We start from the raw sequence: 25,939 nt of genomic DNA on the forward strand, positions 1-25,939 counted from the left end.
TATAACCCATTTCCTTGAAGTGCAGTGCTTCAACTATTTGTAAATAAACATAAATTATTTCAAATGACATGTTTTGATATATGTGAAGACACCACCTTCCTTTGGTCACCGGTGTTGAAATAATAGTTCTGAGAGTGCGTTTTAGTTTGTAAACAATTACTAATTGCATTCTTTTCTTATCTAGAGTAGGATTTGTAGCTTGGTGCATTCCTTCCAACACTGCTTTCTGTAAATCCCACTGAAGGACAGCCTCCAGAGATATGGAACTAGTCGTGTCACACTTTGGTATAAGCAGGCTACATCTCTGGAGCACTAACATCGAATTATTGCTTGTGCTGATTTACGAACATGGTAACTATAAGAATTATTTGTACAACTTTACACAGAACACTGGAGTTTACATCCAAGTCCCAATATTTTGATGAATTATAGGGGTGGCTAATTTTAATGTCTCAATAACAAACCAGCCAGAACTTCCATACATGTTTGTGTTACATCTGTTTACTATCCATTTGGATGCACGAGAACTTCACACATAGGGTACTGGCCACAATGTTTACTAACAGTATTTCTAGGTAGTTTTATTTGTTTGGAACTGCACTGAAGTGCCGAAGAAATTAGAATGTTGTTTGATCGGTTACTGCTGCTACAATGGCAGGTTATCAAGATTTAAGTGAGTTTCAACACAGTGCTATAGTCTGCATATAAGTGATGGGACACAGCATCTCCGAGTTAGTGGGGATTTTCCCATACGACAATTTGAAAAGAGTACCGTGAACAGCAAGAATCCAGTAAAATAGCAAATCTCTGACGTAGCTGTGGCTGTAAAAACATCTTGAAAGAATGGGAACTACGACTGCAGATTTCAGTGCTGGGCCATCAGTAAGTATCAGCACATGCAAACCACTCAATCAATCACTGTTATGGCTATTGGAACCAAAGGCCTACTAGTACCCTTGGTGTGTGTGTGTGTGTGTGTGTGTGTGTGTGTGTGTGTGTGTGTGTGTGTGTCACACAGCTTTACACCTTGCCTGGGCCCATCAACACCAACACTGGACTTTCCATGACAGGAAACATGTTGCCTAGTCAGGTGAGCCTCGTTTCAAATTGTATCGAGCGGATGAATGTGTACGGGTGTGAACACAACCACATGAATCCGTGGACCCTGCATGGTGTGGGGTGTGTGCAGTTAAAGTGATATGGGGCACCTGAAATGTCTAGATATGACTGACAGGTGACATGTACGTAAGAATCCTGTCTGATCACCTGCATCCATTCATATCCACTGTGCATTCTGATCGACTTTGGCAATTCCAGCAGGACAATGTGACACCCACATGTCCAGAATTGCTACCGAGTGGCTCCAGGAACATTCTTCTGAGTTGGCCACCAAACTCCCCAGACATGAACTTTATTGAGCATATCTGGGCTGCCTTGCGATGTCCTGTTCAGAAGAGATCTCCACCCCTTCTTGCTCTTGCAGATTGACGGACAGCCCTGCAGGATTCATGATACCCTCCAGCAGCACTTCTTCATAGTCAAGTCCATGTCGCATTGTGTTGTGGCACTATTCTGTGCTCACAGGGGTAAGATTATGAGTTTGGCTTTGTCTGGAGGATGGGTCTGATCGTTATATCAGTAAAATATACTTGTGTCGTCAGATCACATCAATGGTGTGCTTGCATGTGTTCAGGCGGGTTGTTTTTTACATTCCACACACTGTACTTCGACAGCCAAACCAGTCACCTTATTCATCTACATGACTACTCTGCAATTCACATTTAAGTGCTTGGCAGAGGGTTCATCAAACCACAATCATACTATCTCTCTACTATTCCACTCCCGAACAGCGAGCGGGAAAAACGAACACCTAAACCTTTCTGTTCGAGCTCTGATTTCTCTTATTTTATTTTGATGATCATTCCTACCTATGTAGGTTGGACTCAACAAAATATTTTCACATTCAGAAGAGAAAGTTGGTGACTGAAATTTCGTAAAAAGGTCTCGCCGCGACGAAAAACGTCTTTGCTTTAATGACTTCCATCCCAACTCGTGTATCATATCTGCCACACACTCTCCCCTATAACGTGATAATACAAAACGAGCTGCCCTTTTTTGCACCCTTTCGATGTCCTCCGTCAACCCCACACCGCGCAGCAATATTCTAACAGAGGACGAACGAGTGTAGTGTAAGCTGTCTCTTTAGTGGACTTGTTGCATCTTCTAAGTGTCCTGCCAATGAAACGCAACCTTTGGCTCGCCTTCCCGACAATATTATCTATGTGGTCCTTCCAACTGAAGTTGTTGGTAATTTTAACACCCAGGTACTTAGTTGAATTGACAGCCTTGAGAATTGTACTATTTATCGAGTAATCAAATTCCAATGGATTTCTTTTGGAACTCATGTGGATCATCTCACACTTTTCGTTATTTAGCGTCAACTGCCACCTGACACACCATACAGCAATCTTTTCTAAATCGCTTTGCAACTGATACTGGTCTTCGGATGACCTTACTAGACGGTAAATTACAGCATCATCTGCGAACAATCTAAGAGAACTGCTCAGATTGTCACCCATGTCATTTATATAGATCAGGAACAGCAGAGGTCCCAGGACGCTTCCCTGGGGAACACCTGATATCACTTCAGTTTTACTCGATGATTTACCGTCTATTACTACGAACTGCAACCTTCCTGACAGGAAATCACGAATCCAGTCGCACAACTGAGACGATACCCCATAGCTCCGCAGCTTGATTAGAAGTCGCTTATGAGGAACGGTGTCAAAAGCTTTCCGGAAATCTAGAAATACGGACTCAACTTGAGATCCCCTGTCAATAGCGGCCATTACTTCGTGCGAATAAAGAGCTAGCTGCGTTGCACAAGAGTGATGTTTTCTGAAGCCATGCTGATTACGTGTCAATAGATCGTTCCCTTCGAGGTGATTCATAATGTTTGAATACAGTATATGCTCCAAAACCCTACTGCAAACCGACGTCAATGATATAGGTCTGTAGTTAAATGGATTACTCCTACTACCCTTCTTGAACACTGGTGCGACCTTCGCAATTTTCCAATCTGTAGGTACAAATCTATCGGTGAGCGAGCGGTTGTATATGAGTGCTAAGTAGGGAGCTATAGTATCAGCATCTGAAAGGAACCTAATCGGTATACAATCTGGACCTGAAGACTTGCCCGTATCAAGCGATTTGAGTTGCTTCGACCCCTAAGGTATCTACTTCTAAGAAACTCATGCTAGCAGATGTTCGTGTTTCAAATTCTGGAATATTCCATTCGTCTTCCCTGGTGAAGGAATTTCGGAAAACGTGTGTTCAATAACTCCGCTTTAGCGGCACAGTCGTCGGTAACAGTACCATCGGCACTGCGCAGCGAAGGTATTGACTGCGTCTTGCCACTTGTGTACTTTACATACGACCAGAATTTCTTCGGATTTTCTACCAAATTTCGAGACAATGTTTCGTTGTGGAACCTATTAAAGGCATCTCGCATCGAAGTACGTGCCAAATTTCGCGCATCTGTAAATTTTAGCCCATCTTCGGGATTTCGCGTTCTTCTGAACTTCTCATGCTTTTTCCGTGGCCTCTGCAACAGCGTTCGGACCTTTTTTGTGTACAACGGGGGATCCGTTCCATCTCTTACCAATTTATGAGGGATGAATATCTCAATTGCTGTTGCTACTATATCTTTGAATTTGAGCCACATCTCGTCTACATTCGCATAGTCAGTTCGGAAGGAATGGAAATTGTCTTTTAGGAAGGCATCTAGTGACACTTTATCTGCTTTTTTAAATAAAATTATTTTGCGTTTGTTTCTGATGGATTTGGAAGAAATGGTATTGAGCCTAGCTACAACGACCTTGTGATCACTATCCCTGTGTCAGTCATGATGCTCTCTATCACAGTCATGATGCTCTCTATCAGCTCTGGATTGTTCGTTGCTAAGAGGTCAAGTGTGTTTTCGCAACCATTTACAATTCGCGTGGGTTCGTGGACTAACTGCTCGAAATAATTCAGGTACTGTGAGTCCTGCTGTTGTGTGTACTCACTCCATAGACTCAAACCACACTGAACTATTACTGGTCCGGCACAGCTATTTCCTGCTATTGTGAGTTCACCCCGCTGCTGATATTCCATGAAACTCACATTCTATCAACACTTCCCAGCTCTGGTGGATGTGAAAGGCAGTGAAATCTTAATAAATCATGGATGCCAGAGACCCCCAATATTTGCATAAATTTAAACCCTCCTTGTACATTAGGTTTTCCAACATTTTCATTTCAATGCAATCCTTATTAGAAAGTCCCAGGAACTTGGCACTTGCTCCACAATACTGGTCTCATTCATATTTCATGTCATGATTGTATTTGGGGCAGTTGGTCATGACATCTGATGTGACTTGTGTCACTGATGGAATGCAATATACACCTGCTTCCAGAGACCTACACCGACTTAAACATTATGAAGAAGACTTTTTTTCTGTAGAAGTCTGTCTTTCTGGATATTGTGTAGATAGGTGATTCTTGGCTTCTCTTGCTCAGACATTCCCAATTTTCAGTGCAACACTCATTCAATTTTATAATTCAAGTTTCCATTCCTTAACTATACATGTCATTCTTGGTGAGTCTCTTCTTGTATGAAAGTGTGAGACTGAGGGGTGTGGGTGTGTGTGTTCAAAGTGATCCCCATTAGCAGCCCAACAATGTTTATGCCACTGAACTGTTGACCAAACTACAGCTGCCAGTGTGATAGCTACAAAGGACACCTCCACGGTTTCTCACAGCTTGTTCTGTGTAGGGAGGTGGTGCGCCATCTTGCAGGTAAAGTCTTATTTCCAAACACCTTTCATATAGCAGGCAAAATAGATGTTTGCATTGTATGAAGATACATCTCACCAGTTACAGTACATGTCGTCGTCGTCTTCTTCAGTCCTGAGACTGGTTTGATGCAGCTCTCCATGCTACTCTATCCTGTGCAAGCTTCTTCATCTCCCCGTACTTACTGCAACCTACATCCTTCTGAATCTGCTTAGTCTATTCATCTCTTGGTCTCCCTCTATGATTTTTACCCTCCACACTGCCCTCCAATGCTAAATTTGTGATCCCCTGATCCCTTCTTCTAGTCAAGTTGTGCCACAATCTCCTCTTCCCCCAATTCTATTCAATACCTTGTCATTAGTTATGTGATCTACCCATCTAATCTTCAGCATTCTTCTGTGGCACCACATTTCGAAAGCTTCTATTCTCTTCTTGTCCAAACTATTTATCGTCCATGTTTCACTTCCATACATGGCTACACTCCATACAAATACTTTCAGAAACGACTTCCTGACACTTAAATCTATACTCGATGTTAACAAATTTCTCTTCTTCAGAAACGCTTTCCTTGCCATTGCCAAGCTACATTTTGTATCCTCTCTACTTCAACCATCGTCAGTTATTTTGCTCCCCAAATAGCAAAACTCCTTTACTACTTTAAATGTCTCATTTCCTAATCTAATTCCCTCAGCATCACTCAACTTAATTTGACTACATTCCATTATCCTCGTTTTGCTTTTGTTGATGTTCAACTTATATGCTCCTTTCAGGACACTGTCCATTCCGTTCAACAGCTCTTCCAAGTCCTTTGTTGTCTGACAGTACATACGTTCAAAGAATCACACTGCGAGATCACAGACCACACCACATTAACACCCAATAGATTAACAAGTTTGTTCATGTGAACATGAAGATTTTCAGGAGCACAGTACATGCAGTTTTGATGGTGTCAGTACTTCAGTCTGAATTGCGACTCGTCAGACCAGATAACTATCCCTACAAACCATTCATCCTCATGAAGTATGCCTTAAAACCACTCGCAGTACTCTGTCCTTCGATTCGGGTCGACCCTTGTTCATTGCATACAGGAATCTTGGAATGTACACTTTCCACTTTGCACTTTTCAGAATTTGCCATACGCTTTAGCAGCTTACCCTGCTTTCATGTGCACCCTGCTTCACAGATTTTTGAGGTGGCCCAGTAAAGCATTGCAACACAACAGCACTGGAAGCTGGGCTTGTTGATGGTTTTGGTCACCCTGACATTTCCTTATGTATGTCCTGAATAATACAGTCAGCTTCACATTTTTCCCGAATACAATAAATTGTTGTACATTTTGGTAGCTGAGTTTCATATACATTATGCCATTGGTGTTGTACCTCTAGTATCACTTCAACAAAGCCTTGCATTGTTCAAACAACAATTTTTTTTCATTCATTCATTTATGCACTGTCATCTGCTGGAAAATGTGTGCCAAGATCGGTTGAGAAAACAATGGACTACGCTACCTTGCAAAATAGCAGCTAAATTATCATTTTGTTCCAAAACTGTTAATCACAGAAGATTGTCTGCATTTTCTGGACCCACAAACTGAGAAATGGTAGCTGGCCTCCTTTTTAACTTCCCATGGTGCAGTTTGTATTAGGATGTGTAAGAGTTCTTCCACTTTTTGCATTCCATGTGGTCACACCAGAAACGTATTGATAGGAACATGTTGGTTTGGACTTGGCCAATTATATTGTCTTTGCTTTTTGTCGTATAGTTTCATCATAAAAGTTCTGTTGGGCATCTTTTTCCAGAACAGACCAGTTTCATCTGCAATGAATGTGGTTTGGCTCTTGTATCACTGCCTTGAGTTTCTCTGAATAGTGCAAAGCAGTCTCTGTAAGTGCTTGCCACCACTGCCCCACTTTCTGCGATGCTATGCCAATTAAGATGACTTTTAAATTGGCTAAACCAACTGTTTCTAGTTTTAAACATTTCATCTTTGGCTGCCTCTGCACCTGCTTCTTTCAGTCTCTCAAAAATCAGCTTAGCTTGAGAGCTCACTGTGTTCTGACCAACAGGACCATTGTTTACTCTTTTTTTATTATCACGTCATAACTTTAACATTTTTTCCACCTCAGCAATAATACTATGACATTTGTGAAGGATACTTGATTTTAAAGATTGGGCATTTTTCACAGCTGTGAGAATTTTTTGTTTACCTGTTATCATTGTTCTGACTATAGATCAAACTATTTGCCAAATCAGAAATTTTGATTTTTGAATTGAAGCCTTTGACAAATATTAATTTCACATTCCAGTGATAATTTTCTTTTCTTGTCTGATGCAACTGAAGCACTCGTGCTTTGTTTGGATGACACAGAATCTATCAATCAAGCCAGATCCCTGATTAGCCAAACCTATCATAATCCAAACACTGTATGTGCGGAGTGGATATTTACAAGTGTGTGATGCTCAAACAACAAATAGCATAGCTCCAGATTTCTGTAAAAGGGAAAGCGTAAGTCAGGACATTACTGTATATGCTTTCTGAGTCGACTTCACTCTTGAGAACTTCTCCTTCCAAAGTTCATCACATATGACATCTTTTGGAGTTCCCCAATTTTTTCTTCATTTATAGGAATCAATGTTTTGCTGTCCTCCTAAGAATACTTCACACATGAAATGGTTATTTTAATAAAGAAATTAAAGAGCAGCAATAGCTTTTCCATACCTTTTGTTTATCTGCCCTTTTCCCAGATATGGGAAAGAACTTTCTTTCAACTTGCCTTTCACTAAGTCTTCCAAAGTTTCTTTAAGTAACGGTACATGCTGCGTATATACATTTTCAACTCCTTTCAGATCCTGCCAAACAAAAAAGAATTAGCAGGTTCACAAAAGCTTTTAAAAATATAGTATGTGCAAAGAAAAGGTACAATGGCACATTTTATTGAGCAATCAGGATAAATAACTTACAAATATTAATCAATGATCTTTGCAAACAAGGAAACAACTGATAAAGCTATTGAATTCTTCTGTTATGGTTCCATTTACTCTATCAAAAAGTCTATTACATGAAAGGTTTTAGTTTTTTCAAATCCAGCCTTACCACTTCTACCATTAGTTGCTCTATTTTTGCTGTTAACTGTAGTGCTGTCATTGCCAGAGAGGTGGAATATAATGGTTGGCACAAATTACTAAGCAAAAGCTAGCTAAAAGGACTGCCTTTTAAGTTTTTATAAACTACCACTACAGTGCATTATTAAGATATGACACTATTGTTTTAACATTTGACATCTGTCATTAAAACAGTGACACCTCAAAACCGAGTGAGCAGTTTGTTTACAGTGAGTTTATGAAGAAATAAGTATTGTGAAAAAATGCAACAATAATGAAGGTTTTAACTGGGAGCTTTTTAAAATTTTTGGAAACGATTTCACAGTTCAACTTTCAGTCATCTGTCACCTTCAGTAATTGGAATATTACAGTGCAGTTGTGCTTTTGAACCCATAAGAATTTATGAAGGTATGTCAAAATTGGTTGTTCCCAAAAAAAAAAAAAAAAAAAAAAACTATTCTCGGCACAACATGATTATACAGGATCAGCAAATGACTTACTGTAAGACAGAAGCATGCTTAAGAACAGCATGAACAGGAAAGAGATCTGTCCCTGATGGATTCTGCACATTTAAACTGAGACTTAAGAACAGGCTAGTGTCAATTGGTGGAAAAAAATGCTCAAGAAATTATGGCCACAGAAATGAAAAATTTGTACACAACATGACAACAGGAGACAAAGTCTGAATATATCTGTACTAGCTGACAGCTAAAAACCCTGAGTTTCTCCTAGCATGTAAAACATTCGAACAACTTAGAGGAATGCAGCCAGGTGACGTCTTTGACAACCAAAGATATTTCAACATGCGTACACCCCTCATTTCCAAGGCACAAATGCAGCCACGAACCACAATATGGCACATCCGAAAGACAACATGCACCCACCTACATACACAGGAACAGAATGTGACTCCAAACAGAATTTAAGTAAAAGCTTCCACCTCTGTGTATACAATCACTTGCTAATTTAATCTCAACTACTTTCTTAATAACAATATCCCAATAACTGGAAGTGCACATCATTCCACAGGATGACCGGTACCAAGTTAATGGTCTGCAATAGCAGATTTATGTGGATGTTGTTACGCGCGCGTACCTTCCACAACCCAAGACAGTTACAGAGCAAATAATGGCTCCTAACCAGGAGATTCATAATAATAAAAAAAAGAAGGCACAAAAATGTAATAGATATCAGTTATGACAAAAATAACAAAACAAGGTAAAAAATATAATCAGGTCAGTATGTCGGTGGGTTCATGCTAGTGTCCCCTTGGAGCTCTCCATGTGACAGAGGCTCTCTGGCCCACAGCTGTTGCACCCACAGCCTGTTACAGTGAAAGTGTTAAAGACAGGAATAGCCCTAGTGGCAGATACAGAAAAACCTCAAGGAGAGGGTTCACACATCCGTCCACATCAAACCCACCAACAAGCAACAGTACCTCCATGATGACAGCTGTCACCCATTCCATATCAAACGGTCCCTTCCCTACAGCCTAGGCCTTCGTGGCAAACGAATCTGCTTCAGTCCTGAATCCCTGAACCATTACACCAACAACCTGAAAACAGCTTTCGCATCCCGCAACTACCCTCCCGACCTGGTACAGAAGCAAATAACCAGAGCCACTTCCTCATCCCCTCAAACCCAGAACCCCTCACAGAAGAACCCTTAAAGTGCCCCACTTGTGACAGAATACTTCCCAGGACTGGATCAGACTCTGAATGTGGCTCTCCAGCAGGGATACGACTTCCTAAAATCCTGCCCCGAAATGAGATCCATCCTTCATGAAATCCTCCCCACTCCACCAAGAGTGTCTTTCCGCCGTCCACCTAACCTTCGTAACCTCTTGGTTCATCCCTATGAAATCCCCAAACCACCTTCCCTACCCTCTGGCTCCTACCCTTGTAAACGCCCCCGGTGTAAAACCTGTCCTATGCACCCTCCCACCACCACCTACTCCAGTCCTGTAACCCAGAAGGTGTACACGATCAAAGGCAGAGCCACGTGTGAAAGCACCCACATGATTTACCAACTGACCTGCCTACACTGTGACACTTTCTATGTGGGAATTGACCAGCAACAAACTGTCCATTCGCATGAATGGACACAGGCAGACAGGTGTTTGTTGGTAATAAGGATCACCCTGTGGCTAAACATGCCTTGGTGCACGGCCAGCACATCTTGGCACAGTGTTACACCGTCCGGGTTATCTGGATACTTCCCACCAACACCAACCTATCCGAACTCCGGAGATGGGAACTTGCCCTTCAATATATCCTCTCTTCTCGTTATCCACCAGGCCTCAATCTCCGCTAATTTCAAGTTGCCGCCACTCATACCTCACCTGTCATTCAACATCATCTTTACCTCTGCACTTCCACCTCGACTGACATCTCTGCCCAAACTCTTTGCCTTTAAATATGTCTGCTTGTGTCTGTATATGTATGGATGGATGGATGGATGGATGTGTGTGTGTGTGTGTGTGTGTGTGTGTGTGTGTGTGTGTGTGCGCGTGTGCGAGTATATACCTATCATTTTTTCCCCCTAAGGTAAGTCCTTCCACTCCCGGGATTGGAATGACTCCTTACCCTCTCCCTTAAAACCCACATCCTTTCATCTTTCCTTTCCCTTCCCTCTTTCCTGACGAAGCAGCCGCCGGTTGCGAAAGCTCGAAATTCTGTGTGTGTGTTTGTGTGTTTTATTTATTGTGCCTATCTACCGGCCCTGCTTGGTGAGTATTGGAATCTTTGTTTTTAATATATTTTTCCCATGTGGAAGTTTCTTTCTATTATATATATATATATATATATATATATATATATATATATATGATGGGAAAGTACAATTCTAAATAATATTAACAGGATAGGTGGAACTAGAGGAACAGTATAATCTATATCTGATACAAAAAGGAGGATACACAAGTAGGGAGACTTTCACTGTGGAAAATTAAAAGACGGCATAAAGATAATTCAGGTAGTGAAGGAAGACGAAAATTTAATAGTCATGGGTGACTGGAATTTGGGAGTAGGGAAAGGGAGAGAACGAAACATAGTAGGTGAATATGCATTGGGGTTAAGAAATGAAAGAGGAAGCCGTCTGGTAGAATTTTGCACAGAGCATAACTTAATCATAACTAACACTTGGTTCAAGAGTCATAAAAAAAGGTTGTATACATGGAAGAATGCTGGAGATACTAGTAGGTATCAGATAGATTATATAATGGTAAGACAGAGATTTAGGAACCAGGTTTTAAATTGTAAGACATTTCCAGGGGTAGATGTGGACTCTGACCACAATCTATTGGTTATGAACTGTAGATTAAAACTGAAGAAACTGCAAAAAGGTGGATATTTAAAGAGATGGGACCTGGATAAACTGACTAAACCAGAGGTTGTACAGAGTTTCAGGGAGAGCATAAGGGAACAATTGACAGGAATGGGGGAAAGAAATACAGTAGAAGAAGAATGGGTAGCTTTGAGGGATGAAGTAGTGAAGGCAGCAGAGGATCAAGTAGGTAAAAAGTCTAGGACTGGTAGAAACCCTTGGGTAACAGAAGAAATATTGAATTTAATTGATGATAGGAGGAAATATAAAAATGCAGTAAATGAAGCAGGCAAAAAGGAATACAGACGTCTCAAAAATGAGATCAACAGGAAGTGCAAAATGGCTAAGCAGGGATGGCTAGAGGACAAATGTAAGGCTGTAGAGGCTTATCTCACTAGGGGTAAGGTAGATACTGCCTACAGGAAAATTAAAGAGACCTTTGAACATCAAGAGCTCAGATGGAAACCCAGTTCTAAGCAAAGAAGGGAAAGCAGAAAGGTGGAAGGAGTATATAGAGGGTCTATACAAGGGCGATGTGCTTGAGGACAATATTATGGAAATGGAAGAGGATGTAGATGAAGATGAAATGGGAGATACAATACTGTGTGAAGAGATTGACAGAGCACTGAAAGACCTGAGTCGAAACAAGGCCCCCGGAGTAGACAACATTCCATTGGAACTACTGACGGCCTTGGGAGAGCCAGTCCTGACAGAACTCTTCCATCTGGTGAGCAAGATGTATGAGACAGGCGAAATACCCTCAGACTTCAAGAAGAATATAATAATTCCAATCCCAAAGAAAGCAGGTGTTGACAGATGTGAAAATTACTGAACTATCAGTTTAATGAGTCACAGCTGCAAAATACTAACGTGAATTCTCTACAGACGAATGGAAAAACTGGTAGAAGCCGACCTTGGTGAAGATCAGTTTGGATTCCGTAGAAATGTTGGAACAAGTGAGGCAATACTGTCACTACGACTTACCTTAGAAGCTAGCTTAAGGAAGGGCAAACCTACGTTTCTAGCATTTGTAGACTTAGAGAAAGCTTTTGACAATGTTGACTGGACTACTCTCTTTCAAATTCTGAAGGTGGCAGGGGTAAAATACAGGGAGCGAAAGGCTATTTACAATTTGTACAGAAACCAGATGGCAGTTATAAGAGTTGAGGGGCAAGAAAGGGAAGCAGTGGTTGGGAAGGGAGTGAGACAGGGTTGTAGCCTCTCCCCGACGTTACTCAATCTGTATATTGAGCAAGCAGTAAAGGAAACAAAAAAAATGTTCGGAGTAGGCATTAAAATCCATGGAGAAGAAATAAATACTTTGAGATTCGCCGATGACATTGTAATTCTGTCAGAGACAGCAAAGGACTTGGAAGAGCAATTGAACGGAATGGACAGAGTCCTGAAAGGAGCATATAAGATGAACATCAACAAAAGCAAATGAGGATAATGGAATACAGTCGAATTAAGTGGGGTGATGCTGAGGGAATTAGATTAGGAAATGATACACACAAAGTAGTAAAGAAGTTCTGCTATTTGGGGAGCAAAATAACTGATGATGGTCAAAGTAGAGGAGATATAAAATGTAGACTGGCAATGGCAGGGAAAGCGTTTGTGAAGAAGAGAAATTTGTTAACACCGAGCATAGATTTAAGTGTCAGGAAGTCGTTTCTGAAAGTATTTGTATGGAGTGTAGCCATGTATGGAAGTGAAACATGGATGATAAATAGTTTAGACAAGAAGAGAATAGAAGCTTTCGAAATGTGGTGCTACAGAAGAATGCTGAAGATTAGATGAGTAGATCACATAACTAATGAGGAGGTATTGAATAGAATTGGGAGAAGAGGAGATTGTGGCACAACTTGACTAGAAGAAGGGATCAGGAGATCACAAATTTAGCATTGGAGAGCAGTGTGGAGGGTAAAAATTGTAGAGGGAGACCAAGAGATGAATAGACTAAGCAGATTCAAAAGGATGTAGGTAGCAGTACGTACTGGGAGATGAAGAAGCTTGCACAGGATAGAGTAGCATGGAGAGCTGCATCAAACCAATCTCAGGACTGAAGACCACAACAACAACATAAAGATAATCTTTCTGCAGAAAGATGCGTAGCTTGATGGTTGGTACATAGGTTGGTACCATTTTGAGGTATCTCCAAAGCAGCAAAGTAGATGAATTTACTAGAGTCTGTTAATCTGTTCCATATGCTAATTTAAAGATGACACGAGAAAGAGGCAATTGTCAGAGCTTTGTATGCTATTCTTGAGGGTTGGAAAGATGGGTAATTGATAACAGAATGCCTGACAACAAAGGGTTGTAAATTGTTCAAAACAGTGATTCTTCTTTTGGTTTGGTTGCAGTTATAGAAAATCCGAAAATGAGTGACTAGGAAACTGGTTTCATAACAAGAGATGATGCATTCTCTGTAACAATTACACTGGGCAATATCCCAGTTTATCTTTCCAAGTTTTGTAGAGTTTGATATATTCCTCTCAGAGGAATCTCTGTAAGTGGTAAGGTTAGGTTTATACTTATTTTCTGTGGAAGGTTTGTGTGATTAAGTCCATGGAACCGGTTTAATTTAAATGAGGAGTTTACTAAGGAAAAGGTGAATACTGTGTCCTGTTGCTACTCCCTCAACTTGTCGTCAATGGAAACGTGTTAGAACCACTTTCCGAAACCTGGGGAGGAGAAGCCATTGGAGCTTGTTCTGCCAAACTGGCTAACATCTTCAGTTTCCAACCCTTAGGTGAAGAACCTCCTAGGGTGGGATCCCTTGGATGGGGAGGGGGAATGGTTATCAGTCTTTGGTATCTATCTTCTTTCTTGCTTACTTTCTAACAACCTTAGCCTCTCTTTTCCTTTCTTTCTTCTCCTCCTGAAGTACCTTGGCTATCCTCCCTCTTTATCAACCCTTCTTATATCTGTTGTTATAACCTGTATTCACACTCTTGCCGAAAGTGTAGCACACATCCAGTGTTTTACAAAAGGGTATGAGCTGGGCTATACAAGCCTGAATTCTGGAAGAAATGTATCTGATTAGATGAAATTTGGATGATTAGACTAAATGGCTACTGGATTGTAGGTCCTAGAAATGAATACTTCATGTGACAAAACGAAGAAATATTTTAAAATGGTTCAATGATCCATATTGCTTACCTGAGGTTCCATATCCATAGCAAAAGAACAACTGCTTAATCAAAGTGTTAAGAAACTTAAAGTGCAGTTAAGACAAATACGTGCCTATGATTAACAGTTCATAATTCACTGAGATGCATTCCACATGTAATAAATGTGGATTAATACTTTTAGTTAAGAAGGTTTAATTTGGTTTCATCTTTGAATGTTTATTGTTTGTTGGTGTTTCGCAGTAGTGACATCATCATTCGCATTAGAGGAGGAATGTGTAGTCTAACATATCAGCTTGGTGAATTGACATATTCCAGAAGCATTTACCGAAACTACAAATGATGATCACCACTATAAAAAGTTTATTTTGGTAATGAATTAGTATAACCTACGTTTTGGTATGTTTCATTTAAGTACATGCATCATGGAATGGACGCAACATATCTGCAAGCCGTAACGACAATAGATCCCTTACCACATTCGTGGCACCTGCTGGTTGAGTGGTTTATTCGATGTCGTAGGGCCCTGTTTTGGAGATATGCTGCGAGCCATGGAGGCAGGGCATCTGTAGCAATGCCTATGACGTACAAGGGACAAGAGAAAACTTGTTATCTAGTTACTCAACCATAATCAGTTAAATAAGACACTCCATTTTTTGCTGCAATCCTTATCAATGTATTTGTGATGTTCCAAATAATGGAGTAATTTCGAAATGTGTGGTCACTGTAAAGGAGAGTACAATATACAATATGTTGTTTGTGAGAAGTATTGTATTTATTTCAAGAACTGGATATTGTATTCTAACTTCCTGCAGTAATTGCAGCTCTTCGAGAAACAAAGTTTGATCAGAAGATATTGGCAAGTGTGCAGCAGTAACAAGGTGAGCTGGACTGAATAATAGGTAGCCATAGCTCCCAATCAGACTCTACATGGCCACTCAATTTCACCGTAAAGAAGCAGAGGAGCTTCACGTGTGATAAAGATCTCCAATGGAACACTTGCTGTATCCTATCACCAGTACACATCTGGACACATTTATGTTACACATTCATTCTCCCTGACTCTTCTTTTGTTTGATTTGGCAACACATACTGCAGATGACACCTTAAATAAAATTAAGTAACTGAACACTGAATGTGGTTATTCGTTAAGGCTTTCTATAGATTTGTGAACAGGTGGGAAATTCATATGAAAACAGAAGGGCACTAAAATTTCATGTGATTTACAACAAAGTATTTTATAAATATACACAAAAATTCCCAAATACTGCACTCATATAATATAATAGTTCCCTTTGGAAACGTTGGGAAAATAAGCCATTTAATTTGGAAGGCAATACAATAACAGCTCCACAACTTTTTGCTTAACAAACAAAACCCAGGTTTAGAATGTAATTTCTGTATTTCCATTTATCATTTCAAATAACTGCAATGTAGAATCTTCTAGTATGTCACTTCTGTTAAGCTAACCAAAAATTCTTCCTTCGAAATAAAACGGCCAGTTAAATTTATTTCCTCCTCCTCCCCCCCTCCCCTTCATTTCTTTAGAACTCACTTTCACAATTATCTACACTGTACTGAAAACTGGAAGTCTATACCATACAAGCAGTAGTAGTTACTTGAAAACAAACGTGCATTTCAGAAACATTTCAATACTTTGTGAATCGTGAATTACTGTTGCCTATTACTTGTATGTACAACACATTGAATATAAGAAGCACATACTACAGTCATGAGAAGCACTGACAATGAAGCACAGGCACATACTGGAAAACACTGTCATTAACTGTTTATATTCACAGGCTGTTACTTTGCATTTCCAATTTTAATTTAATAAAATGTAACGATTTGACTTTATACCAAAATGATGATGATGATGACAATGATGCACTCTTCACACGACATTTTATTTTTTATCTGAAGACGGGTTGATGCAACACTCTGTGCTACTCTATCCTGTGCAAGCCTCTCCATCTCCAAATAACTACTGTACCCCCACATCCATTTGATCCTGATTACCATACTTGTCTTTTGGTCTCCCTCATCACCACACTTCCCTCCAACACTAAAGTGACAATTCCTTGATTTCTCAGAATGTGTTCTATCAACAAATCCCTTCTTTTAGTTAAGTTATGCCACAAATTCCTTCTCTCCAGAAGTCTATACAGTGCCTCCTCACTACTTATTTGATCTACCAGTCTAATCTTCAGCATTCCTCCAGAGCACCACATTTCAAAAGCTTCTCTTCTATTCATGGCTGAACAGCTTACTGTGAACATTTCACTTCTGTAAAAGGCTACACTCCAGACAAATTCATCAGAAAGGACTGCCTAACACTTAAATTTATATTCCATGTTAACAATTGCTCTACTTCAGCCATCATTTTACTTTACTGCCCAAATAGCAAAACTCATCTACTCCTTGTAATGTCTAATTTTCTAATATAATTCCCTCAGCACTACCCACCTGATTTAATTTGACTACTTTCCATTTCCCTTGTTTCGCTTGTGTTGATGTTCATCTTATACTCTCCTTTCAAGAATGTCCATTCCCTTCAATTGCACTTCCAAGTCCTTCGCTGTCTCTGAAAGAATTACAATGCCATCAAGAAACCTGAAAGATTTAATTTCTGTCCCTGAACTTTTAATTCCTTCTCCCAATTTCTTTCTTTGGCTTCCTTTACTGCTTGTTCAATGTAGAGACTGAATAATATCATGGATAGTCTACAGCCTTGTTTCATTCTCGTCTCCAACATTGCTTCCCTTTAATGTCTTCCACACATGTACTGCAATCTGGTTTCTGTATAAGTTGTACATCACCTCTCGCTTCCTGTACTTTACCTCTGCCGCCTTCATAATTTCAGTGCATCATGTAGTCAACATTGTCAAGAAGTTTCTCTAAGTCTACAAAAGCTATAAATGTAAGTATTCGTTTCTTCAACCTATGTTCTAAGTAAAGTTATAGGATCAGGATTGCCTTCCATGTTTCAACACTTCTCTGGAACCCAAACTGATCTTCCCCAAGGTCGACTTCTACCAGTTCTCCCATTATTCTGTAAATAATCTGCATCAGTATTTTGCAACCATGACAATATTAAACTGATATGTTGGTAACATTCACCCATATCAGCATTTGGTTTCTTCAGAAATGGAATTATTACATTCTTTAAGTCTGAGGGTATCTTGCACACAAGGTTGAACAGTTTTGTCATGCTGGCTCTTCCAAGGATATCAGAACTTCTGAAGGGATGCTGTTTACTCCAGGGGGCCTTGTTTCCCTTTAAGTTTTTCAGTACTCTGTCAAATTCTTCTCAAAGTTTCGTATCTTCTATCTCATCTTCACCTACAACCTTTTCCCTTTCTATAATACTGCCATCAAGCTATTTCCTTTGTGTAGCCCCTTTCTACACTTCTTCCATCTTTCACCTTTCCCTTCTTTACTTAGTTATGGTTTTCCATATGGACTCTCAATATTCATATAGTTGTTTCTCTTTTCTCCAAAGGACTTTTTAATTTTCACGTAGGCAGTATCTATCTTTCGCTAATCATATATGCTTCTATATCCTTACTTTTGTCCTACAGTCATTCCTGTTTAGCCATTTTGCACTTCCTGTCAATATCATTTTTACGACATTTGTAGTCTCTTTTGCCTGCTTTGTTTGCTGCATTTTTTTCTCTTTTCATCAATTAAATTCAATGCCTCCTGTGACATCCAAGAATTTTTACTAAACATTGTATTTCTATCTATTTGATCCTCTGCTGCTTTCATCTCTCAAAGCTACTCATTTGCCTTGTCCGTATTTCTTTCCCCTGCTGCAATCATTGCCTAATGTTTCCCTTTACACTCTCCACAATCTGACTCTTTCAACTTGTGCAGATCCCATCTCCTTCATTTACTACCTTTTTGCAAATTCTTCAGTTTTAATCTATAGTACATAATGGTGAGAGTCCCAGTCTGTCCCTGGAAATGTCTTTCATTTAAATCTGGTTCTGAAACCTCTGTCTCACTGTTATATAATCTATTTGTAAACTTCCTGTGTCTCCAGATCACTTCCATGTATACAGCATTCTTTCATGATTCTTAAACCAAGACAATCAATATACCCTTATACTAGCTTATAAAAGCTGTTAATATAAGAGTTCTCAAAGAAAAATAATGTGCTAGAACATTCTTCTAATTTGTCAAGACTGTCTCAGAAATGACACTGACATTGATGGATGATGATAATGGTGATACTGTTAACAGTCGACTAACTAGAATACGTTAACATGCTAACAAAAGCCTTCTATACCAAAAGATGATGATCTATCTAAATACTGTGCCTTTCTTTCAAACAAATTGATGGTATTTACCATGCATCCAGGACTACAGCAACTTTGTTGATAAATTGCTGTTACAGAATCAGATATGTTTCTTGGCCTATAATACCAACCATCTGACTAGTTATTAATTTCTTTGGAAGTGAGTGAGAGCAAACCCTTACCAACCATACCACATTGTTTAATCTAAATTCTTGAATTCATAAAGCTAATTGGCTTAAATTACACTGGTCATACTGGATGTGACAATAACATGAAATACTGATGCAGGGAGGGAAACTGTTTAGCTTGAAGATGATGGGTACAAAACTTATCAAAACACTGCCACAAGACGACACCACCACTTGGCTGATCACTCGAGAAGATTTCATCACTGTTTGGGAAAGGTCACTTATCAATGGTCTTCCTTATCCTACATAAAAATAACTTGTTTACTATTACCTCATTTAAAATATCACCTCATTTAGCAGAGTATACTAGCCTTCATATGATTACAGTTCTTCAATAGCACTGCTATAACGTAAGGTATAAGGGTAACTGAAAGGTGCTCTGGCAACATGGTGACTAGTGACAATGGTACAGATGCGAGATAGGCTATAGGTCACGGAGGAGGGGAAGGGGGGGGGGGGGGGGGGGGGAGGGCGCACTTCGCAATTATCTCATGAGGTGTCACTCTCGGGTAGCATAGAAGATATCAATAAAGGGTATGATTCCCTTTATAGAAGCTCAGGTCATAAAATTGTTCATCGCACTGTGGATCAGACCATTCAGCATTGGTTCTACATCTATTTCTACACTCTGCACCCCACTGTTGATTGTGAGTGTAATGTATCACCTTGATGAAGTGATGTGATACATAAGCTTTTTTCGAGCCAATGAATGATGATTGCCATTGTAAAATGTTAATTTTTGTAATGAGTTAGGTAATATACTGTTTGGGTATGTTTTACTTATGTGCATCTACACTTTGTTCAAAAGTATCTGGACACCCCCAAAAACATATGTTTTTCATATTAGGTGCATTGTGCTGCCACATACTGCCAGGTACTCCGTATCAGCAACCTCAGTAGTCATTAGGCATCATGACAGAGCAGAGTGGGACACCCTGCAGAACTCACAGACTTCAAATGTGATCAGATGTTTGGGTGTCACTTGTGTCATACGTCTGTATGCGAGATTTCCACACTCCTAAACATCCCTAGGTCCACTGTTTCCGATATGATAGTGACGTGAAAACTTGGAGGGACACGTACAGCACAAAAGCACACAGACCGGCCTTCTCTGTTGACTGACAGAGACAGTCAACAGTTGAAGAGGGTCATAATGTGTAATAGGCAGACATCCATCCAGACCATCACACGGGAATTCCAAACTGCATCAGGATCCACTGCAAGTACTATGACAGTTAGGCAGGAGGTGACAAAACTTTGATTTCATGTTCAAGCGGCTGCTCATAAGCCACACATCACACCGGTAAATGCCAAACAATGCCTCGCTTGGTGTAAGGAGTGTAAACATTGGATGACTGAACAGTTGAAAAACGTGTGGAGTGATGAATCACAGTACACAATGTGGCAATCTGATGGCAGGCTGTGGGTATGGCGAATGTCACCTGAGCGTGTGTAGCGCCAACAGTAAAATTTGGAGGTGGGGGTTGTTATGGTGTGGTTGTTTTTCATGGGGGGGGGGGGGCACTTGCACCCTTTGTTGTTTTGTGTGGCACTATCACAGCACAGACCTATATTGATGATTTAAGCACCTTCTTGCTTCCCACTGTTGAAGAGCAATTCTTGCATCTTTCAACACGACTGAGCACCTGTTCATAACGCACAGCCTGTGGCAGAGTGGTTGAACAACAAAAACATCCCTGTAATGGACTGGTCTGCACAGAGGCCTGACATGAACCCTACAGAACACTTTTGGGGTGTTTTGGAACGCTGACTTTGTGCCAGGACTCACCGACTGACAATAATACCTCTCCTCAGCAATCCGTGAAGAATGGGTAGCCATTCCCCAAGAAACCTTCCAGCACCTCACTGAATGTATGCCTGCAAGAGTGGAAGCTGTCATCAAGACTAAGGGTGGGCCAACACCATATTGAATTCCAGCATTACCAATGGAGGGCACCACAAACGTATAAGTCATTTTCAGCCAGGTGTCCAGATACTTTTGATCACATAGTGTATCATGAAATGGATGGATACAATGTAACTGCAAGCCAGGACAATGATAAACATTGTACCACATCCAGTGCCTGCTGGTCAAGTGGTTTATTCTATGTTGTTGATTCTTGCCTTGAAGATACAGTGCACACCATACAGGGAGAGTGGCCATGATGATGCCTATGATGTCACAGGGACAAAATAAAACTGGATATACATGGACTCCATTGGAATCTTAAAGAAGACAGACTGTTTTTGGTCTTTGTCCTTGTCAATATAACTGTGATGTTCCAAATGATAAATCACTCTTGTATCACGTAATTAACGTAAACAAGAGTACAGTATCAACACATTGATTGACAGAAGCATCGTATTTATTCTGAGAAATGGACGCTGGATTTGTACTCTTAACTTTCAGCAGTAATTGTGGTACTTCAAGATATAAAGTTCAATCACAAGGGGTTGGCAAGTGTGCTGAAATAAGAAGGTGAGCAAGATTGAATAATAGGAAGTCTTAGCTCCCTATCAGATTTTACTTCACCACCCAGTATCACGGTGAAGAACAACCAGAAGACTGCAGTTGTGAGTCAGAGATACTTCCTATAGTACCACATATGGCCCTTGTGAGGTTGACTTGGCATTCTTTCATGAGGCAGAGCTATTCATAATCCAAACTATCAGTTCATCTCTTGTGTTTACTTTTTTTCTTTTTAAATGTCACCTTTCAGCCATACCACAGGTAAAAATCTGCAGGGGTAAGGTCTGGAGACTTTAGTGCCAAAGAAGTATGACCATTTCCTCTGGAAATCTATCCAAGAAGGAATTTTACATTAAATTATATGGCGTCTGGTGACTAGAATGAGCAGGGGCCCCATCATGCTGCAAGAACATACAGATCATTGTAGCTGAAGGAACTACTTCCAGCAGTGCTGGAAGCTTGTTTTCAGGAAAATCTGGGTAATGGGGATCTAATAAGACGATGCATTAACACAATAGTCCGAATCAACTGATTGTCTTATCACATCACAGAACATGCTTACAAAGAAGCATTCCCGAAAATGTGTCTCCACAAAGGCATGCGAGTTTTCCTCAGATCACTGATGTCAGTTACAAGTGAAGTGGCTTCACCAGTGAATGGTATTAAAGGGATCAGCAGAAATGATGTTTCTTGGACACCAAGATCTGACGACCTGACCCCCTTTCACACTTTGTTAGTGGTAATGGTCAAATAGCCAAGTCTACAAAAAAATTAACACAAAAGACATACTGATCAACCAGATTATGAAGATTGCTGGCCTCAAAAGAATGCAATGAAGAGCTTCATGTGGTGTTGTCAACAGAATTTGAAATTACACTGAAGTCTGAGGTGGAATTCATGAAAATTAACGTTGAATTTCATCATTAGCCTTTGCTTAACATTTTGTATCAGCACTTGTTGGGGTTACATTTTAACAGCTGTATCTTTGTAAACAATAAAAAAGGGTAAACATTTTATTCAAATTAGACTACACTGTCACCTAAAATATTTGCTTTTCCTCCTTAAATTTCCTTTTTACACACACACACACACACACACACACACACACACACACACACACACACACACACGCTGGGCTGTAAAACACACAATCAACCTTGCCCATACTGCAGTATTTCCTCTCTTCTGGCATTTTTTCCACACCAATAGAGTAACACTGCAAAAAATATCCAAGCATTTGTCTCACTTTGGTCATGTTTTTGCTTACTAAAATATCAACTTTAACTTACTTTGAAGATTCTCTTCGTTATCTTCACGACAGCATCTTGAGCACCGAATATATCACTCTGTCTTGCATTTGCTCCACCATAATGCTTCATATTCAACACTGCCTAGCAATAAAACACAGAACTGCTTAATTATCTCTGTGTAAACTGACAAATGAAATAAAATTAAGTTTTCAAACATAAATTTAGAACTTTATTTCATTTGCTACTTTCTTTTTATATTTGTAAGGGGGGGGGGGGGGGGGGGGGAGGTGAGAGAGAGAAACATGTGACACAAACACTGGCTTTCCAAACCAGAGGTTCCTTCTTCAGCATCTACACCTATACTACACCTATGTCTACATCAATACTCTGCAAGTGACAGGTAGGTGTGTGACAGAGGGTACTTCTAGTTCCACTGACTGACCCCCCTCCCCCACCCCCCTTCCCCGTTCCACATGGGAAGAACAGTTCTCCCATTTAGGATCAGACAGACGTAACTATATTTTGGCCACTTTTGAGTTGTTAGTACCTCAAGGTACACGAAATCAAGACCTACATTACGATGAAACAAGTGTAACTATCTTATTTGGTTTCCATTTTAGTCATCAATGTATCTACATTTTACAAAAAATAGTAAAAATCAGACAGACAGAAAAGCTGATACGTTTTTAGACCACTGGATGCAGTGTTAATTTGTGAAACGAACAGTTCTTACGTTTCTCTGATTCTAACAGAACTGTTAGAAGTTGCTTTTCCCACTACTGTTCTTTAGAAGCATTGTCACCGTCGCTCTGTGACAACAATGAAATACTACTTCCTGGCAAGGAGGATAAATATTGTTTCAGTTGTGAATGGGTTTACTACCAAGTAGTAGCACTATGTAAATGTAGTGTGGCTAGGGCCTCCCATCAGGTAGACCGTTCGCCGGGTGCAGGTCCTTCGAGTTGATGCCACTTGGGTGACCTGCGCATCGATGGGGATGAAATGATGATGATGATGATGATTAAGACAACACAACACCCAGTCCCTGAGCGGAGAAAATCTCCAACCCAGCCGGGAATCGAACCCGGGCCCTTAGGATTGACATTCTGTTGTCCTGACTACGCAGCTACCGGAGGAGGACAGGAGTGCTATGGAGTCCAGAGAAGAAGGATGGTTCAAATGTGACTGGATAAGGAACCAAATTTAATGGAATATTTTAAGTATTAGAACCTGGTTCTTAGTGTATATATTTCGGTAGGAAGTACTACAATAGGAACGTCCCATGTAAAGAATGTAACAATAACTACTGAGTATGCACTAGTGCACAAGTAAATCACCACCATCAGGAAGGGGAAATTGCAGGTGACAATGCTGGTACTGAGAGTAGTAACAAAACAAGAAAACCAAAAACGGTAGCGGTTGAAGAGGAATGGAAAAGAAATCAAAGAAAAATCAATCAACAGCACGGTGAAGCATATATTTCTACCCAGAATTCCAAAGTTCTTTCAAGAAATGTGAAGCCAAAATATTGCTCTAAATGTCCGCAATAGTGTAAGTAAGTTCACTGAGCAAGACAGAATATACGTAGAGCCTACTGGGATCTTGGGTCAGTTGAGCTACAAAGGCAGTACCTAAATAAGTTAATGGACGAAGAAGAGAAATGAAGCGTGAGGACAAAATCGGATAACTCACGAAGGAAGAGGACCAAGAAATTCTATCTAATAAAGGGATCTGATAAGATTCAAATGTGTATGCAGTTTTTTCTCAAGATATTTGACACTTCTGAAACCTTTGTAATAAATACTGTTTAAAAAAGGCTAGAAGCTGAGCAAGTTTTTTCACATAATCTTTGTAGAATATTACAGGCATCTCATCTGGTCCTGATCCTGGCCGGGTCGGAGATTTTCTCCGCTCAGGGACTGGGTGTTGTGTTGTCCTAATCATCATCATTTCATCCCCATTGACATGCAAGTTGCCGAAGTGGTGTCAAATCGAAAGACTTGCACCCGGTGAACGGTCTGCCCGACAGGAGGTCCTAGTCAAACAACATTTACATCTGATCCTGATGTCTTTCCACTACAATGTGATTTTAGCTGCTTTTCAGTTCCACAATTGGTTATCTCAATATCTGCCATTTCAGTGTTTGTGCAATTACTGAAAGAGGGACAGTTACAATCTTCCACAGTGAAGCAATTTCGAAAGACTGAATTCAGTATTTTGGCCTTTTCTATGTTATCTTGCATTTCAGTGTCTGTATGGACTATGGACACTGAGTGACTGAACAGATGATTTTGAACCACTTGCTGATTTTAAGTAAGAGGAGAACTTCTTAGGGGTGTTAGTCGATTAGCATATCAGCTGAAAGGGGAGTAAACAAGAGTATTCCAAGAATCAAGTATGAAAGTCATCCAGAATTCTAGTGAGAAAAAGGGAAATCAATTGCAAAATGCTAACAGTAAAATGTAAAACCTGGGAAGGGGTGGTCATTAAGTCAGATGAAGAAAAAAAGATAAACACAAGTCGTAACTATGAATGACACAAAAATGGGCAGCACAAGAAAGAGTGAAGAAAGGCAGTCTCTCATCTTTCAAAAATAGGCTAGCTTAAAATTACTAGCTGTCCTACAGTTGTTAGACTCAAATCACACAGACATAAACTGAGCATATCTTTTTCTTATTTGGAACATCATCTGGCATAACTCCCCAATAGTGTCACTAGCTTATCTCTATTTAAAAGATGTGACAAACTCTCATTCCACATCTTGCTACTCATCACTGTCTCCTCCCATGTGGATGGCCAGCCTGCTACAGAACATTTCTGTGACAAAGCTGCTGCTTTTAACTTACTCCTCACATTAATTTGTTTCATATTCACCACAAATTATTTAAACCCATGAGTACAAGACAGTTGCATAGCTTTGGAAACCAGCATAGTTTCTTTAATGTACACTTTTCCACTGCTTACTCAAAAAGGGCTTCATTGGGGTTTAGTAACTGTCAGTCTGTTGTCAAGTCTAAACACACAAATGATATATTTTACAATTAAAGCTATCAGGAAGATCAACTACTGCCCTTCTGCATGACTATTTCAGTAACACAGATAAAATTAACTGTTTCTTTCCTGAGTATCAGCCTCTTTCCTTGAAATTTATAATCACATCCATCTCCTTGATACTACCTTCATATTTCAGTACATTTTGGACTGACCAGCAGGCAACAACAAGTGCAGCTGGGCACACCAAGTGGTCACTATTAATTGTCAAATGTCCTGTATGGATAGGTTACAGCCGTGATGCTTTTGGCACCCCTCCTAACTTGGTGCCCCCAGCAGCAGAGTGTACC

The 25,939-nt window shown here is 40.1% G+C and overlaps 1 protein-coding gene across 1 annotated transcript in view; it reads right to left on the minus strand.

The window, feature by feature from the left end:
• Positions 1-25,939, minus strand: part of LOC126282520 (vacuolar protein sorting-associated protein 45) — a 105,846-nt gene that overhangs the window by 2,391 nt on the left and 77,516 nt on the right. Inside the window, exons 10-11 of the mRNA XM_049982185.1 lie at positions 22,638-22,739; positions 7,555-7,685 (exon numbers count right to left, since the gene is read on the minus strand). Of these exons, the coding sequence (XP_049838142.1) occupies positions 7,555-7,685; positions 22,638-22,739 (233 nt within the window). The remainder of the gene's footprint in view (positions 1-7,554; positions 7,686-22,637; positions 22,740-25,939) is intronic.

This window comes from Schistocerca gregaria, chromosome 7 (genome assembly GCF_023897955.1).
Source record: "Schistocerca gregaria isolate iqSchGreg1 chromosome 7, iqSchGreg1.2, whole genome shotgun sequence".
Classification (NCBI taxonomy): domain Eukaryota; kingdom Metazoa; phylum Arthropoda; class Insecta; order Orthoptera; family Acrididae; genus Schistocerca; species Schistocerca gregaria.